The following is an 18,254-nucleotide window of genomic DNA, read 5'->3' on the forward strand; positions in this document are numbered from 1 at the left end:
CTAGTAATACTAGTTACCTGGGTAGCTGAGTAGGAAGATCTCAATTTTGAGGCCAGCCTGGACTACACTGTAAATTCAAGGCCAGCCTGGGAAACCTGAAAAGACCTGATTTTTTTTTTTTAAAGGCCTGATCTTTAAACAAAACAAAACAAAAACAACACCCCCCCCAAAACCCAATTCCCCAAAACACCAAAAAGTTAAAGGTGTGTGTGTGTGTGTTGGGTGGGGCACATTAAAAGAAGCCAGGGTAGTTAAGACTACATTCAGACCCACTGTGGGGGAGAGGCTGGAGAGGCTTCTCAGTGGTTAAAGAGCAACACTGCTCTTCCAGGGGACCTAGGTTCGATTCCCAGCGCCCACATGGCAGCTCTTAACTGTTTGCAATTCCAGGCCCAAAGGATTCAATACCGTCTTCTCCCTTCCTGGACACCAGTCAGGCATAAGCTGCACATACATACATTCAGGCAAAACAACCACACACATAAATGATTTTTAAAGGGAAGCACACTGAGGGTGCCATGGCACACACTTGCATTCCCAGTGCGTGGAAGGTAGTGCCGGGGGATGAGGAGTGCAAGGTGTCCACATGAGATCCTGTCTCAAAAGAGGGGCTGGGAGAAACTAGGAATGCAGCTCAGTAGTTTAGCACTTACCCAGCATGTGGGAGAGCCTTGGGTTCAATTTCCAGCACCACGATAAATAAATAAAATGTATTGTCAAATAATTTATTAGATCTACTAAAATAAGACTTCAGTCTATGAATTCAAAACTAGTGCTCAAACTAGACCTGTATCTATCTCTTCATGTAGAAGTCACATTTTACTGTATGTTATATTGCATACAGAGCTGTATAAGTTTACATATAGTATATAATACTTTTACTTTACAAAGTCCTCCCCAACATGTCACCTCACTTACTTCTGACATATAACTCTTTTAAAAGTACACAGCTAAGAATCGCTTTCCTAAGATAGAGAAGTGAGTGACTTGTGTAAATTCAGCAGCACACCGCTATCAGGACTAGTAACATAATGCACTAGCATCAGTGTCTCTTACCTGAGGTGGTTCTTGTTCGAAGGACCATATGAGCACAAGCAGGGGCTGTGGCACTGTGTGGAGGAGACCCCACAGTGAAGAGGACAGCCCTGGCGCTTGCTGCTGTTCCTGCTGGCAATGTCAGCACAACACCACAGGCTCCTGCAGGGGCTACAACAAAAAGTTGGCTAGAATTAGATTACAATCATAGTATTCCTATATGGAAGTGGACGATAAAGAAACATACTTTTATTAATTTTTTTTCAAGACAGGGTTTCTCTGTGTAGCCTTGGCTGTCCTAGACTCACTGTATAGACCAAGGTGGCCTCGAACTCACAGCGATCCACCTACCTCTGCCTCCTGAGTGACTTTTATTAATTTTTAAACATTAATTTTTATTATTTTTAACTATGTGTATGTATATAATAGATAATCATGTGGTTATAGGTGTTCACCAAGGCTCGAAGCGTCAGATCCTCTTGGAGTTGGAGTTGTAGGCAGCTGTGAGCTTCCTGATTACTGTGGCTGCTGGGAGGCAGACTCGGGTCCTCTGCAAGAGCAGTAAGCACTCTTAACTGGTTGAGCCACCTCTCCAGGCCCATTTAATATTAATTTCTAAAAATTCTAATACTTACTCTAAAATTAGACCATTCAACATAATTTTCCAGTAAGAATATTTTATTTTGGAGAGTCAGAGAGATGGGTCAGTATGTGAAAGTACTTGCCACCAAAGCTGATGCCCTAAGTTTGACTCCTCAGGGTAAAGAGGAACTGCCCCTGACAAGTCTTCCTCTGACTTCCACATGTACAAGTGACAGGTACATGCCTACACATATACATACAAACATATAAAACATTTAAATGTAAGCTGGGCATGGTGACACAGGACTCAAAAAAGCAAAAGCCAAAAAAAAAAAAAAAGTTTTAAAGTTGGGTGTGGTGAGTCACACTTATTTATTTGGTTGGTTTCTTTCTCAAGACAAGGTTTCTCTGTATAGCCCTGCCTGTCCTGGAACTCACTCTGTAGACCAGGCTGGCCTCAAACTCAGAGATCTGCCTGCCTCTGCCTCAGTGCTGGGATTAAAGGCGTGCGCCATTTAATCCTAGTACTTGAGAGACGGAGACAGACAGAGGCCAGACAGACAGTTTGAGGCCAGCCTGGTCTACAGAGCAAATTCCAAGCTAGACAAGGCTACATAGTGAGACACTGTCTCAGAAAAAAAAAATCTATAATATGCCTCTGTGAATTTTCATACCAAAGCCTAGTATCCAAAGTTTTAGATAGTTATACAATTTATAATTGTTGATAACTAGAAAAATTAGACACTGAGAACTAGAAATAAAAATACAAAGGTAAACAACAAAGATTAGAAGAACATAAAGTCTAAACAAAGTTTATCTATGTCTTCAAACTAGATCCTCATGTCTGTGAGGAAGCAAGGGAACAGCAGGTGTTGACCAAGCAAAGCGTCAGCAAGTTTACTTCAGAGCATTTTCATACTCAGACATCTAAAAATGTTTTCCTTTATGGGACCAAAGAATAAAGCGAAATATTTATAATACAAACCATAAACATGAGAAAAGACACTGCATAACTGAAGGGGAAGCTAAATAGACTTCTAGCTTTGCTTGCCTTCACATGACCACAAATTGACTTTTTTGAAGTCATTTAAGTGCAGGAGTGTTTTGCTCACATTTATATATTTGTGCAGCACATGTGCCTGGTGCCCTTAAAGGCCAGAAGGGCACTGGGTCCCCTGTACCTAGAGTTGTCAACAGTTTTGAGCCCCCGTGTAGGTCCGGGAACATGAACCTGGGTTACCTGTAAGCTCAGCAAGCACTCTCCAGCCATCTCTCCAGCCTCTACAAATCACTAATTTTGAAAAACTAGGATAGTCAATGGTATATATACTTTACCTAGGATGACAAGGCTGTGAGTTCAATTCCTAACACTACAACCTGGTTGGCATACTAAGTTCTAGGCCAGCCAGAGACACTATCTGATGGGGGGGGGGGAGCAGAACAATATTAGTCTCCCAATAACTTTGGTGCAAATGACACCTCTGACTGAAGATGCCTAAGAAATTAATTAACAGTGTTCAATGTCAAGCATTGCTTTATGCTGTCTTTCCTTATCCATATAAGCTCCAAGGCTAACTACTTCATACTTCATTGTTGTTTTTGAGACAGGGTTTCTCTGTGTAGCCTTGGTTGTCCTGGAACACACTCTGTAGACCAAATTGGCCGCAAATTCACAGAGATCCACCTGCCTCTGCTCCCTGAGTGCTGGGATTACAGGTGTGCACCACCACTACCCCGTTAAGGTTAAATATTCTAAGAAAGTAACTAGAGATATGGAACATACAACTTACTAAGGAGAAGCATTCTGTCTTGACTTACAGAGCACAGAGTGTCCGGTAACTCTAGATGACACTGGAATAGCCATCATCTGACACAGAAGCACAGCCTTCTAACCCTGTTCCATAAAGTGGAACTATGTCTAATTTGCAAGAAAATAATGTGTTTATTACAGAGACTGGCCTAGAAAGGGAAGGTTTGATTATTACTACAAGGGTTCTAATAAGGAAGAAGGGTTATGGAACTTGGATGCTGACTCAGCACATCCTTTTCCTGATCGCTGCACTCTCAGCTTTTACTTCCCTAGATGAACCCTGAGTGACTGTACTGAGCTCTGTATGGTGCCTGACTATATGCATGGACACACAGGAGGTCGTGAAGGTAAGAAGAGGGAGTCAGATCTCCTGGAACTGGAGTTGCCGTTGTGATAGGAGCCAAGTCTAGGCCCTCTGCAGGAGCAGTAAGTGCTTTTAACTGCTTAGCCATCTTTCTGGGCTCCATAAGGTCCAGATTTGAGGACAATATCCTCTTCCGTCTTCCAAGGTCCATAATTAAACTGATTTCTCATCAACTATAGTCTCTAAGTATTGACGTTAAGTGGTTAGCTTCCAAATCTAAGAACCCTGAGCAAATTACTAAGGAAATGATTGCAGTGTCCATCTTATCTACAAGCAAGTGCTACAATTTTGTTTGTTTGTTTATTTTTTGAGACAGGGTTTCTCTGTGTAATAACCCTGGCTGACCTGGACTCGCTTTATAAACTAGGCTGGCCTTGACCTCATAGAGATTCGTTTGTCTCTGCCTCCCAAGTGCTGGGATTAAAGGCATTAGCCGCCACACCTGGCTGCAAGCACTACAAATTTAAAGAGCTCATAAATATGATATCCTCTTGTGTGTAAAAACTAACAATGACAGCATAAGAAAGGAAACAGGAAGCAGTACGTAAGAGGAGTAGCTTTCTCTATCTTACTGAATCAAGTTAGTATAAATTTGAACTTGGCCTGTGATAATATATGGTAAGCCCTAGGGCAATTATTAAAAACTGAACAGTTAAGAAACACTATTAAGTGCTAGGTATGATGGTACATCCCTTTAATCCCAGCACTCGGGAGGCAGAGGTAGGCAGATTGCTGTGAGTTTGAGGCCAGCCTGGTCTACAAAGCGAGTACAGGACAGCCAAGGCTACACAGAGAAACCCTGTCAAAAACAATAACAACAACAACAACAACAACAACAACAACAACAACAACAAAAAACAGTAAAGAAGGAACAAGGGCAGGGTGTGTTGGCATACATACAATCCCAAAACTCTGGAGGCAGAGGCAGGAGAATGACCACAAGTTTGAGGCCAGCCTGGCCTATCTAGTAAGTTGCAGGCTAGGCAGATTGCGTAGTGATATTTTGTCTAAAAAAATTCAATACCCAACTATATGCATATAAGCAGAAACCATATAGAATAACTTATGATTGTTAGGAGTTGTTCTCTCCGGATTAGAAAACGAATACAATCAGCTAATTTGTTGCCTAGATATTTTTTAGGCTAGCACACGCCTTTAATCCTATAGTATATTCAGGAGGGAGAGGCAAGTGGATTCCTGTGAGATCTGGCCAGCCTCATCTACATAGTGGATTCCTGTGAGATCTGGCCAGCCTCATCTACATAGTGGATTCATGTGAGATCTGGCCAGCCTCATCTACATAGTGGATTCCTGTGAGATCTGGCCAGCCTCATCTACATAGTGGATTCCTGTAAGATCTGGCCAGCCTCATCTACATAGTGAGTGCCAGGAACATCCAGGGATATAGAGAGACCCTGGCTCAAACACAAAACAAAACAATAAACAGAGAAAACAAGAAAGTTATAATGGTTGTAAAATATTTCATTTTAATAAACCTGGGTTAGGGCATGGGATCTCCCTGATGATTTTGTTTTATGTTTTTTATAAACAGTTCAAATAATCTAGATAAGAGCAGTCAAGAGATATAAGCCCTGGGGCAACTCTGAAAGGTTCATGGGCCTCAGTAACTGGACATTTCTGGGATACAGATGCTATAAAAGAAATGCTTGGGAGTACTGTATTTAGGCTAACTATGGCCAGGATGGTCCTACTGACAACAACATTTTAGTCAGATATCCTTTCAGCCACAGAGTATGGCTCATGAGGACTCTGAGTAAGATTGTTCTGATGGGTACCAGGAAGAACGATGAGATGACAGGACGACTGGCACACTACAGAAAGATGTACTTTGTGCTGTTTTAAGCCATCAAGCTTGTGACATTTTATTATAAAGTAATAAACTACGCATATACTAACAATTACTAGCTGAGAAACTAAGAAAATTTCTTACCTATATCCATTGGTCGTTCTGTATTTAAACTGTCTGTGCTGCCCTGGTGTCCACTTAAAGGCGTCCTTACTTGCTGGTCTGATAACTTCCCAGCACTGACAGATCTAAAGAGAATAGTGAACAACAGGAAAGCATTCTTTTTCAGAAACAGATGTATAACCAAAATAAAAGGATTAGCTTATTTGAGAAACTCAGAAAAAACAAACACAAACAAACAAACTCTGGAAGAGCTCTATGCACAGTTATAGGAAACATCTGTATTTTTTAGAAATTTCAAATGTATATGGTTCATATTATTAATCACGTGGCTTAAACCACCTACCAATTAATGTGTCTCGATGCTTTTACAAGAGAATACATTTATTTAGGGATTAGTTTTCATGTTAAAGGCTGAAGAAGGAAGTCGTTTTTACCTGCCGAACACTGCCTTGCTCTGCTGCTCAGACCGATGCCTCTCACTTCCTTGCACTAAGAGGCAATGGGAACACTCCCGAGAGTCACTTCCATCCTTGGACTGGCTGTCAGCAGGCCCGTGACGAGTAACCAAGGCTAACAGGTTAGAAGATGCTTGTGTTTTAGGGATTTTGAAAGGAGCTGTAGTCTAAAGAAGCATATATAAACTGGTTAATACGATGTACAAAATGTTCAGAACCAACAGGATATATGATGCACTGACTTGGGACTTAGATGTGCATTCAAATACTGGCTTTTTATTTATAATTTGTGTGATATTGGGCTGTTCCTTTAAGCTCTTTAAGGTTCAACTTCCTTTCCGAAACAGTAACTGTTGACTAAAATTATAACTATTCTCATGATGAATCCTTCATAAAGTACCACCAGTTCATATGTTAAAAAAGGGCTTAAGAAACACACCTTAGTAGGAGAGCCAATGATCGTTGGTAAAGGAGTTTTAAAGAACCAGTCAGAACTCCGTGGAGAAGTCCCCATGTGCTTGGTGGGAGAGGTTCCAAGGCTGCCAGGCCGACTAGGCTGAGGCGAGTAACTATACCCAGCCCCAGTGTGGGATGGACACACGGGGTCAGAGTGCTGCTTTCTGAGCTTCTGCTTGTTCTGATAGATGTCAGTGAGGGTGGGTGCACTCTGAAGTCGAGCGCCCAGTATGAGTGACTGTGGAGACTGGGTCTGTGGCACTGGAGAACCTAACAACAAAATGAAGTCAACATTAAAACCCACAGTGAAGTGCAGAGACAAAACACAGCAAATGAAAAAGGTAATTTGTGCACATGTGTGTTTCTGAGGGCAGGTCAGTAGATCTCCGAGTGCACGTAGAGGTGTTGGTTCCTGCCTTCTACACAGAGGCAGGCAGGCAACACATACACCTATGCCTAGGAGACTAGGAACCCCTTTTCCACACAAATCATGTTGCCAAGCAAAGGTCACTAAGACATTCTCTTAAATTTCTTGCAAACCAAACTATTACTAATAACATTAAAACATGCAAGTGTTCCTAGTGTCCAAAGTATTATCTTCTAAAAACAAACACTGACGCCAGGTTTGGTGGTGCATACTTGTAATCCCATTGTCAGGAGGCTAAAGTAGGAAGATTTCAAATTCAAAGCCAGTCTGGGGCTACATAGCAAGACTCTGTCTCAAACAAGCTAATAAAAAACAACTCAATTAAATAACAAAAATCTCCAAACCTTCCAACAATTAACAACATTAAAAAAATATCAATTGAAGGCTGAGCATGGTAGTACATACCTTTAATTCCAGAACTCTGGAGACAGAGACAGAAGGATCTCTGTGAGTTTAAGGCCAGCCTGGTCTACATACTGAGTGTTCCAAGACAGCCTGGACTAAATAAAGAAACCCCAATTTTAAACAAACAAACAAAAAGCAGCTGTGCTACTGATCATTCTTGTTTGATTTCACTCCAAATCTGATATTTAGTATTAAGAACATTATTCTACTTTTTAGAGAAATAGACTTAAATAAATAGAAAAGTAAAATTTGTGGTAAATGTCATGATCAGGGAATGTTACTTTAAAGAAAAATTTTAAGCTGGGCAGTGGTGGTACACACCTTTAATCCAGCACTTGGGAGGCAGAGGCAGGTGGAGGATCTCTGTGAGTTCAAGGCCAATCTTGTCTACAAAGTGAGTCCAGGACAACCAAGGCTACACAGAGAAATCCCATCTTGAAAAACCAAAATAGTAAAAATAAATAAATAAATAAATAATGAAATAAAAATAAAAATTAAACAGAATGAATAAGTTTTTTTAGTAGTATGGGATTTCTCTAATTATTGGACTCTTTACATGTCCATATGTCCATAGAGTAGACTTTGACTTGTAAAAGTATGATTTACATGTACCTTTCCAGGAATATGCATTATCTAATATAACAATAAGCCCTCATGTACACATTTTTTAAAAGTTTCTCCATTTATGTATTTATTATTTGGAGATGGTCTCATTTATGCCATGCTGGCCTCTAACTTGCCATTTAACTGAGCATGACCTTGAACTTTTGATTCTCCAGAGTTCTGGGATTGCAGGTATGGCTGTAGGTAGTCCTGAAGACTAAAGCCAAGGTTTTGTGCATGATTGGCAAGTACCTTACCAACTGAGCACTATACCCATTCCCTTGGTTTCTTAAGGTTAATTATCATAAAAGAATCTTAGCCAGGTGTGGTGATGCATCCTGTAATTCCAACCCTCTGGGAGGGAGAGGCAGGTGGATCTCTGTGAGTTTGAGGGCAGCTTGGTCATAGAGTGAGTCTATGACATGCAAGGCTACACAGAGAACCCCTGTCTCAAAAAACAGAAACGAGTGCCCAGGCAGTGGTGGCGCATACCTTTAATTCCAGCACTCAGGAGACAGAGACAGGTGGATCGCTGTGAGTTTGAGGCCAGCCTAGTCTACAAAGCGAGTCCAGGACAGCCAAGGCTACACAGAGAAACCCTGTCTCGGAAAAAAAGAAAAGAAAAGAAAAAAGGAGAAAGAAAAATAACAACAACAAAAAACCTGAACAAACAAAACTCTTATAACCTCAAGGAGATACTAGATATATTTAAAAGCATTGGACCAAAATTCTAACAAACAAACAAACAAACTGTATAAGAGAGGGAATATTTCATACTAGTTCTGTTGTTTTGATAAGACTGGAAAAACATAGCTCAAATCCATTCATAATAAAACATATTTTCCTACCTGAGGAGTGTCTACTCCTGGCCTCATGGCCCTGAGGATGCCCACAGCAGCACTGACTAAACTGTTCAGGAATGGTACCAACTAGACATGAACAAAGAAAAATAAATTATTTAAAACCAATAAAAGACAAAAGCAGGCAACACACCAAGCTGCTCTGTAATAGTTTACATACAAAATTCTACCTAGCAAAGAGTTGATAGACCTAATTAATATTCTAGGTGCCAGGAAGGCTGAGATTTAAAAAGTATTATATAACAATAAAACAAATAAAAGTGCCACAACAGATAATAGATAAGGCAGAGTCTGGATAAATGTGCGGCCTGTGGAGTTGCAGGATCCAGCTGACAGTCAGACCAGCTGCAGCCCTTAAATACTACATGTGTGCTGAGGTCAGGCTCCTGAGGGCTGCCACCAACCAATGCCAAAGCCTGGTCAAAGAATTCAGTCTGACCAGTCAGTGCTTGGGGCTATTCTTGCAGTCTGGATGAAATGTTTTAGACTTTGCTACAGTCTGAGACGCTTTCCTAATTTTCCCTTCTTTTCCGAGGTGTCATATCCACACTCTGGTCTAAAGCCTGTTTCCTCTTTGCTCCTTTCTGTGGCCTTTACAGGTGGTTCCCCAAGAAATCTCCTGCCTATCACAATACCTTTACACCAACATCCCTATGAACACAAACTGACATGAGCAAGGAAGTTTCAGGGTGTTTACATGGGCATAAGACATGTCTACAAAAGTAGTGAGGCAATGGGTCCTTTCAGCTTTAATAAGGTTTGGATGTTGTCTTTGCAGACCATAGCATGCTCCAGTGGCTCCTGTAAGAGAAGCCAAGATTTTTTTTTTTTTTTTGTCTTTTGTATTTCCAGACAGGTAGCCTTGGCTGACCTAGACTTGCTTTGTAGACCAGGCTGGCCTCTGCCTCCCGAGTGCTGGGATTAAAGGTATGTGCCTCCATCGCTCGGCCAGCCCAAGATTTGGTTTCAAGAATTTTTGGGTTTTTTTTTTCCTAGACAAAAACAAGATAGGTGATAAGGCTCTTTAAATTCTGTTGTTTTAGGCTGTAGAGTTGGCTCAGAGGTTAAGAGCACTAGATGCTCTTTCAGAGGTCGTGAGTTCAATTGCCAGCAACCACTTGGTGGCTCACAACCATCTGTAATGAGATCTGGTGCCCTCTTCTGGCATGAAGGTGTTTATGCAGGCAGAATGCTATATACATAAATAAATCTTCTTAAGAAATTCTGTCTTATGTGGTGCATAAATGTGGATACCAAAGCCAGGCATGGTGGCGCACGCCTTTAATCCCAGCACTTGAGAGGCAGAGGCAGGTGGATTGCTGAGAGTTTGAGGCCAGCCTGGTCTACAAAGGGAGTCCAGGACAGGCAAGGCCACACAGAGAAACCCTGTCTCAAAAAACAAAAAACAAACAAACAAAAAAAGTGGATGCCAGAAGTTGATACTGGGTATCTTCTATCACTGCCTTTTTTGAGACAGGGTCTCTACCTGAACCGGGAGCTCGCTGGATGGCAAACTAGTCCCTGTATCTACTTGCTCTGCTTTCGTCCAGCGCTGGGGTTACAGACACATGCTTTTACGCGAGAGTTAAGAGATTCAAATTCAGATCTTCACACTTACATGATAAGCACTTCCCCTACTGACATGTCTTTTCCGTGCCTAAATTTTTAAAAACATAGCATCAGCAAGTCCTGACTACAGATGAGGCCTTTTTGTACCGGCTCCATACCGTTGAGATACTGCAGACATGGGTGCTTTGGCCTACCTTACACATGCTTTGACTCCAGAATTGCATTTCTTTGTTTCACTTAAAATGCAATTTGTTTTTCTGTTTGCTATGGTTTCTAGTATTTTGTTTGTTTTAGGCTTTTGCTTTGCTTCTTGTTTTTTGTTTTTTTTTAATAATTTATCTTAATTTTATGTGCACTGGTGTTTTGCCTACATATTATGTCTGTGGGTGTCAAATCTTGGAGGTACAGTTGGGAGCTGCCATGTGGGTGCTGGGAATTGAACCCAGGTCCTCTGGAAGAGCAGTCAGTGCTCTTAACCGCTGAGCCATTTCTCCAGCCCTGTTTTTTGTTTTTTGAGACAGAGTTTCTCTGTGTAGTCTTGGCTGTCCTGGACTCCTGCCTGAGTGCTGTGTTTACAGGTGTGCGCCACGGCACACCCATTGTTATAGGCTTTCTTACACCACCAACTAGTAGGACGAGTTGTAACAAAGCTACTGACACATTCCCACTCTGAGCTAGAAGCTTCTGGTGAACATGGTCCACAGCTGCTGTATTTTAGTTACTGTTCACTCATCTGAGTGTTAAACTACCCTCAGAATGAGGGCACTTTTGAGATAAAAGGTCTGTTACTATATTCCCAACAGTCATCATACAGGTTGGGAGTTTTGTTGCTGTTGTTTCTTGTCTTTTCTCTGCCATGTTGTCTCTCCTGGTTTACTCTTCCTCCTTATTCTCTGAGGCACGGTCTCCCAACCAAATCCAAAAGTCACCAACTTGCTAGGGGGAAGCAGGGGGAAGCCTCCTTTGTTTGCCTTCTAAGGCTTCTAACCCATGCAGAAGTTTTGTGGGTTCTGGGGAATCTAAACTCCAGTCCTCATGCTCACTTGGGAAACACTTGTAGAGCCATCCCCCAGACTCTAATACAGAGATTTTTAAGGGGAATTTGGGTGTTGGATACAGCACAACAGATAGGGTCTGTCCAACAATCAGCTTAAAAGTTAAAAGCACTGTTATCATGACACAGTGTTCCTTGAGAATATGCTCAGTCACATTTGCTACAGGGGAAAACAGTTTAAAAACGACTGCATCAGCTCTCCTCACCTAAAGGGGATGGTGAGTAAGGCCTGGAAGAGCCAGTAGAGAGTCTTCGTCCTCCTGCCTGCACTGTGTCTGCTGGTACAGGGGAACAGGACCCGACCCGGAGGAAGCCCATGGGGCTGGTGTTAGATCTTCGTACCACTGCAGATCTGAAAAGAAAAAGACAGAACCCAGGGCAGGACTTTATTTCTGATGTTTTATTTTTCTTCTGATAATTCCTAATAGTATTCCATGTAGAAGAGATTTTAAACGTATAACACATAATGGTTACAAGGAACAAAAATGAAAAATGTAGAATAAGCCAGGTGTGGTGGCACATGCCTTTAATTCTAGAACTTAGGAGGTTGAGGCAGGTGGAATGAGTTCCAGGACAGCCTAGTCTACATAGTGATTTCCAGGATTACACAGTGAGATCTGGTCTCAGAAGGAAGAGGCGGGGGTGGGGGGTGGGAGGGGAGGAGAATAATGAAGTTTCCTCTTTTCTTCTTCTACCCAATTTTCATGTTTCTCCAATCTTATTATGAAGGTTGCCACCATTCTTAGTTTCTGGTGTGCCCTTCAGAGCTTACTAATGCCCTGAATACGTAACAACATTACTATCTGCTTTAACCTCTCAGTGACACGTGACGTACTAATCACTGTCAGTCTGGGCTCAGGTCTAGTTTCTTCTATCCTCTGATGGTTTTTATTAACTTATATCTCTTGTTATCTGCTATATATAAACAAAGCTTTTGAATTTAAAAAACATTAAATTTAACCTAAGATTACAAAATTTACAAGAAAGTAAATAAGAAGGAAGCATGATACTCTATATTTCTGAAAATCTCTAATACCTTGCTTAATAGAAGACATTTGCATTTTTAGAATTACTTCTGCAATCAAGTTGTTATGCATTATGTTATTTTGGGTGAAATACAGGAAGATGATCTAAATTTATACAGGTACGTCCTAGAAACACAAAAATATTTTGGTAGCCTTTTCAGAAGCTGTGAAGCTGTTTTGATACTACGTAAGTAGTGGCTTCTACAGAGTTGCCTACACTGTGAAACTATCCATGAATACTGTGCTGTTAATTAAAGTTCACTCTTCTGAAAAGTATCAGCACTATGAATAAGACTTTAATTTGTGCAGCATTCTCTTTTTTCCACTTTTTTTGTTTTGTTTTTCTGTGTAGCCTTGGCTGTCCTGGAACTCATAGAGATCTGCCTGTCTGTGCCTCCCTGAGTGCTGGGATTACAAGTGTGCTCCACTGAGCCTGGCCTGTGCAGCATTCTTAACACCATGCTGACACATTATATAACACCAAGGGCCACACTTATATCAACATGTCCTTTCTGTGGGGCTGGAGAGATGACTCAGTAATTAAGAGCAGTTTTTGCTCTTATAGAGGACAGGTGTCCAAGTACCCACATGACAGCTCACAACCATCTGTAACTCCAGTTCTCTTCTGACCTCCTGTGGCATCTAGGCATGTAAGTAGTACACAAACATAACATGCAGACAAAACATTCACACACATCAAATAAATCTAAAAAAATGTCACCATCAATCAAACAGAAAATTGGGAGGAAAAACTAACAATACCTGTCAGCATTACAGTGGTGAGTATGTTTTCCAGAGGTCTGGTTTTGTTTGAAAACTCATTATTGGTATTTATCCTCATTGTTTTCTTCCAAGTAGAAAAACTTAGTTCATTTCTGACAAAGTGGCTGCTCTACTCCCATACCACAGTTTGTCATTCTTTAAAATAAAGAGTGCTCAGTGAAAGGGGGGCTAGTTTAGCTGGCACCCTAACTATGCAATGCTTTCTCTACAGCAACTATCTAATACACTACAAAGTGCCTCATTAGCATGTTGAGTGGCACATCTCCCCAGGCTTGTGGCGTTTAAAGAGTAGCTTTTGGTGCTTTGTTGAGGACATTTCCTTTGTTCGTGGTGGGGAAGATCACAAATTGTAACAATGCACTTGCAGATCATTACCATGGTCCATGTTAAGACACAGTTCTATTTATTTTTGCTTTCTTCACCATCAATGCATATATTAACACAACAAAAAAAGCAAACCATGGCCTAGCCTTATTAAGAAAGAAGTTGGTTTTTTTGTTTTTGCTTTTGTTTTTCGAGACAGGGTCTCTCTGTGTAGCCTTGGCTGTCCTAGACTCGCTTTGTAGTCCAGGCTGGCCTCGAACTCACAGCGAGCCTGCCTCTGGCTCCCGAGTGCTGGGATTAAAGGCATGCACCACCACGCCCGGCAAGAAAGAAGTTTTAACCTATGGCTCTATGAAGGGATCCAAAACTCACAATTTTCCATTATATATTATACCTTTAAAACTTCTCTGTATGAGGCCGGGCATGGTGGCACAGGCAGATCACTGTGAGTTTGAGGCCAGCCTGGTCTACAAAGTGAGTCCAGGACAGCCAAGGCTACTACACAGAGAAACTCTATCTCAAAAAACAAAAACAAAACAAACAGAAAAAAACTCTGTATAAGACTTAGCTTCTTTACTCATTCAGAATAGAAGCTGCATAAGCTTTGTTTTATGTTTGTTTTTCAAGACAGGGTTTCTCTGTGTAGCCTTGCCTGTCCTAGAACTCACTCTGTAGACCAGGCTGGCCTTGAACTTACAGAAATCTACCTCTGCCTCTGGGGATTAAAGGCGTGCATCACTACTGCCTAGCTTGCATAGCTTTCTATTGTCATAAATGGGACTATAATAAAATATTATGGAAACACTGGTGGACATAGATTATTTATCACTTTTTGTTTGTTTGTTTTGAGACAGGGTTTCTCTGTGTAGCCTTGGCTGTCCTGGACTCACTTTGTAGACCAGGCTGGCCTCAAACTCACAGTGATTCACCTGCTTCTGCCTCCCGAGTGCTGGGATTAAAGGTACCACCATGCCCGGCTCTATTCATCACCTTTTAGTATCATAACAATAAGCTATGTCTTATCCAAAGATTGTGTATGAAGGGCATGTATCTGACTATGTACAGATAGGCTAAGGACAAGTTGCCAAAACTGAAGTGCTATTTCCTCTTTCTATGCTGCCTGAATTCTCTGAGATTTAGGCCTGTATGGGATGGCAGTGACCTGCTCTGAGGAAGGAGGCTTCCATCATCTTTGTTATCTAGAATTTAGTTAAGTCTGCCACCACTCAACATCTTTTTATTTGTGTCCACGGAATTGGCCTTTATTGTCACCTTTGGGAGTTTCAGATGTAGAACAAGTATACAAGACGTAAAACATCTGCTGAATCTGAAAGCCTTCTTCTCTTCCTATTTTCTCTACGATGTAGTCCAGAGTTGCCTTAGATTGTAAATCTTCCTGCTATGGTCTCCCAAGTGATTGGATTACAGTCATGAGCCACCATTTATTTCTCAAACAGGTTCTTCCTCCTCTTCCCTTTTATCTGAGATAGCGTCTTACTATGCCTGGCTCGCCAGGAGCTTGCTATACAGACCAGGCTGGCTTTGAACTCAAGAGATCCATTTGCCTCTTTCTGTGGGGAGTGAAAGGTATGCACCCCCACAACTGGCTGGTGTTGTTTTGTTTTGAGACAAGAGCTCATGTAATTTAGGATGGTCTTCAATAATCTATATAGTTAAGGTTAGCTTTGAATTTCTGATCCTCTTGTTTCCACCTCCCAAGGGCTAGGATTACAGGAATGTGGCACCTTGCCTACTTTATACAGGGTTTGGGACTGAATGAAGGGCTTAGTGCCGGGTAGGCAAGCATTAATAACTGAGCTACATCTGCAGCCCAAGTTCTTCCTCAGTAATTATATTTTAGGTAAATACATGTGTGTGGTGTTAAACACAAACCATCTTTGAATATCAACAACAACAACAAACCTATTGTACAAATAACAAGAATGGAGACACTGGCTTACCTTGGAGAACCATGGGGATTTGTGCCAGAGCTGGCAGTGGATATAAGATTCTGCTCTATGCGCTGATAATTCCTTACTTGAGTAGGAACTGGAATTGGGGCTGTTTCGCTGTGGGGTGACACAGTAGTTTGACACTGCCTGCCACCATATTAAGAAAGAAAGAATAGTCAGACTAATTTTCTTTCAGTTGACCTGTTATTGATATTTAGAGAAAATTCTAGAAAGCCTTTCAGTTGACCTGTTATTGATATTTAGAGAAAATTCTAGAAAGCCAAATGATCACTTTTTTAAAAGTATTTTTTATTTAATTTTAATTTATGTGCATTGGTGTGAGGGTGTTAGACTTTGAAGTTACAGACAGTTGTGAGCTGCCATGTGGGTGTTGGGATTGAACTCAGGTCCTTTGGAGGACACGGCAGTGCTCTTAACCACCGAGCCATCTCTCTAGCCTCAAATGATCACTTTTAAATGTGAATAAGAGATAATCCTGTTAAAAAAAAAAAAAAACCATATACACATGTAACCCCAATCCACATCTGTCAAGAGCTGTCCTGACATTTAGAACAAAAAGTTCCACGCCGGGCGTGGTGGCGCACGCCTTTAATCCCAGCACTTGGGAGGCAGAGGCAGGCGGATCGCTGTGAGTTCGAGGCCAGCATGGTCTACAAAGTGAGTCCAGGATGGCCAAGGCTACACAGAGAAACCCTGTCTCGAAAAAAAAAAAAAAAAAAAAAAAGTTCCTCTACAACAAGAGGAAAAGTTCACCACTTGGTCAAATGGTTTCATCTACTCACATTTGCTATTCAGTACTATACAAGAAAAAAAAAAAAAAAAAAAGGTTTATGCCAAGTAAAGAACAGGACATCTAGAAGCACAGATGACTGGAATGTTTACAAAAGTCGTATCTTTTGTAAGCATTCCCAAGGAACTCTTACAATTAACACATATGTTATGTTACTCACAAAGCATGCAGCTGGCAAGAGGCCCACATTTAGGTATAAGTACTTGATTTCTGTAACACCTTTCCCCCTTACTTTTCATAAATTCAAAAATAGTAAGCCCTTAAATCACTTTCATTTTATTGCATTCAGGACTATATTGAGCTTTGTTTGTTTGTTTGTTTTTCAAGACAGGATTCTCTTGTATTCCTGGCTGTCCTGGACTCACTTTGTAGACCAGGCTGGCCTCAAACTCAAAGAGATCCACCTGCCTCTGCTTCCCGAGTGCTGAGATTACAGGCGTGCCCCAGCACACCTAGCTATATTGAGCTTTAAGATGACTTTGTTTTTTTCTGCCCTTCTATAATTCTAAAAAGCCATATGAATCTCCCTTCCCAATTACAGTACAGAAGTGACATATTTCATCATTCAGATGGTTATCTCCTGAAGTGACTTCAGAACTTTTAAAACCATGTATTTTTTATTTAAATAAGAACCTGGGGAGCTGGAGAGATGGCTCAGAGGATAAGAGCTCTGACTGCTCTTCCAGAGGTCCTGAGTTCAATTCCCAGCAACCACATGGTGGCTCACACCCATCTATAATGAGATCTGGTGCCCTCTTTTGGTGTGCAGGTGTATATGCAGGCAGAGCATTGTATACATGATAATAACAAGTAAATAACTTTTTAAATAAAAACCAATAGATCACAGAAGTATTTGCTTTTCAGTATTTATTCACTATTTCTTACTAATAGAACTCAAAAGTGATTGACAATAGCAGTACACCCACTTAAATTATATCACATCTTAAACTTCCTTATGTGTCCGTACATCTTTGTTAGATGATGAGAAATAAGTTTAAGTCTTTTATTCATTTACCATAAAGCTGCCCAGAATGTGGTACTGCTTGCTCCTAATCTTCCTAAACAGCCTACCAACTAGAAACCAAACACTCAAACATATAGGCCTACAGGGGCCATTCTCATTTAAACCACCGCAAACCCCTCCTTCATAGTCATTAGCAGGTAAAATAGGAATTAGAGAGACATGACTTCTACACTGTTAAAACACTCATAAAAGTATTATCCAGCTGGAAGATTTCTGGTAAAGAAAAAAACATACAACTATCCTTTCCCTTAAGAATTAATCTTGAGCTGGGTGGTGGTGGCACATGCCTTTAATCCCAGCACTCGGGAGAGGCAGGCAGATCGCTGTGAGTTCAAAGGCCAGCCTAGTCTACAAAGTGAGCCTAGGACAGTCAAACTCAACCCTGTCTCAAAAAAAACAAAAAAAAAAAAAAAAAAAAAAAAAAAAAAAAAAAAAAAAAAAAAAAAAAAAAAAAAAAAAAAAGAAAAAAAGAAAAAAAAAAAAAGAAAAAAGAATTAATCTTGGCCATGTCTTTAATCCTAGCACTTCAAAGGGAGAGGCAGGAGGATCTATCTTTGTGAGTTTGGGGACAGCCCGATCTACGTAATGAGTTCCAAGACAGGCAGGGCTAAGAAAGATGATTGATTAATAGGTAGGTAGATAGACAGACAGACAAGATTTAATCCAAGTTGGCCTATCAATCACCTGGACAGAAACATGGCACCTCAGGAAGCTTCTTGTTCTCCAAACCCTGTTTGTTGTTTTGTGAATTGCCTGTTTCTGTCTGTTGCCTATTTTTTCAGTGT

General features: G+C 41.0%; 1 protein-coding gene across 2 annotated transcripts in view; it reads right to left on the reverse strand.

Moving 5' to 3' along the window:
• Ulk2 (unc-51 like autophagy activating kinase 2) overlaps positions 1–18,254 on the reverse strand; it is an 84,540-nt gene that overhangs the window by 11,622 nt on the left and 54,664 nt on the right. Inside the window, exons 15-21 of one of the 2 annotated variants that reach the window (XM_051168199.1) lie at positions 15,644–15,781; positions 11,757–11,902; positions 8,916–8,996; positions 6,616–6,902; positions 6,156–6,343; positions 5,743–5,846; positions 1,057–1,206 (exon numbers count right to left, since the gene is read on the reverse strand). In XM_051168199.1, the coding sequence (XP_051024156.1) occupies positions 1,057–1,206; positions 5,743–5,846; positions 6,156–6,343; positions 6,616–6,902; positions 8,916–8,996; positions 11,757–11,902; positions 15,644–15,781 (1,094 nt within the window). The remainder of the gene's footprint in view (positions 1–1,056; positions 1,207–5,742; positions 5,847–6,155; positions 6,344–6,615; positions 6,903–8,915; positions 8,997–11,756; positions 11,903–15,643; positions 15,782–18,254) is intronic. The other variant, XM_051168200.1, reaches the window with a different exon arrangement.

The sequence above is a fragment of the Acomys russatus genome, chromosome 25, assembly GCF_903995435.1.
Source record: "Acomys russatus chromosome 25, mAcoRus1.1, whole genome shotgun sequence".
NCBI classification, from domain to species: domain Eukaryota; kingdom Metazoa; phylum Chordata; class Mammalia; order Rodentia; family Muridae; genus Acomys; species Acomys russatus.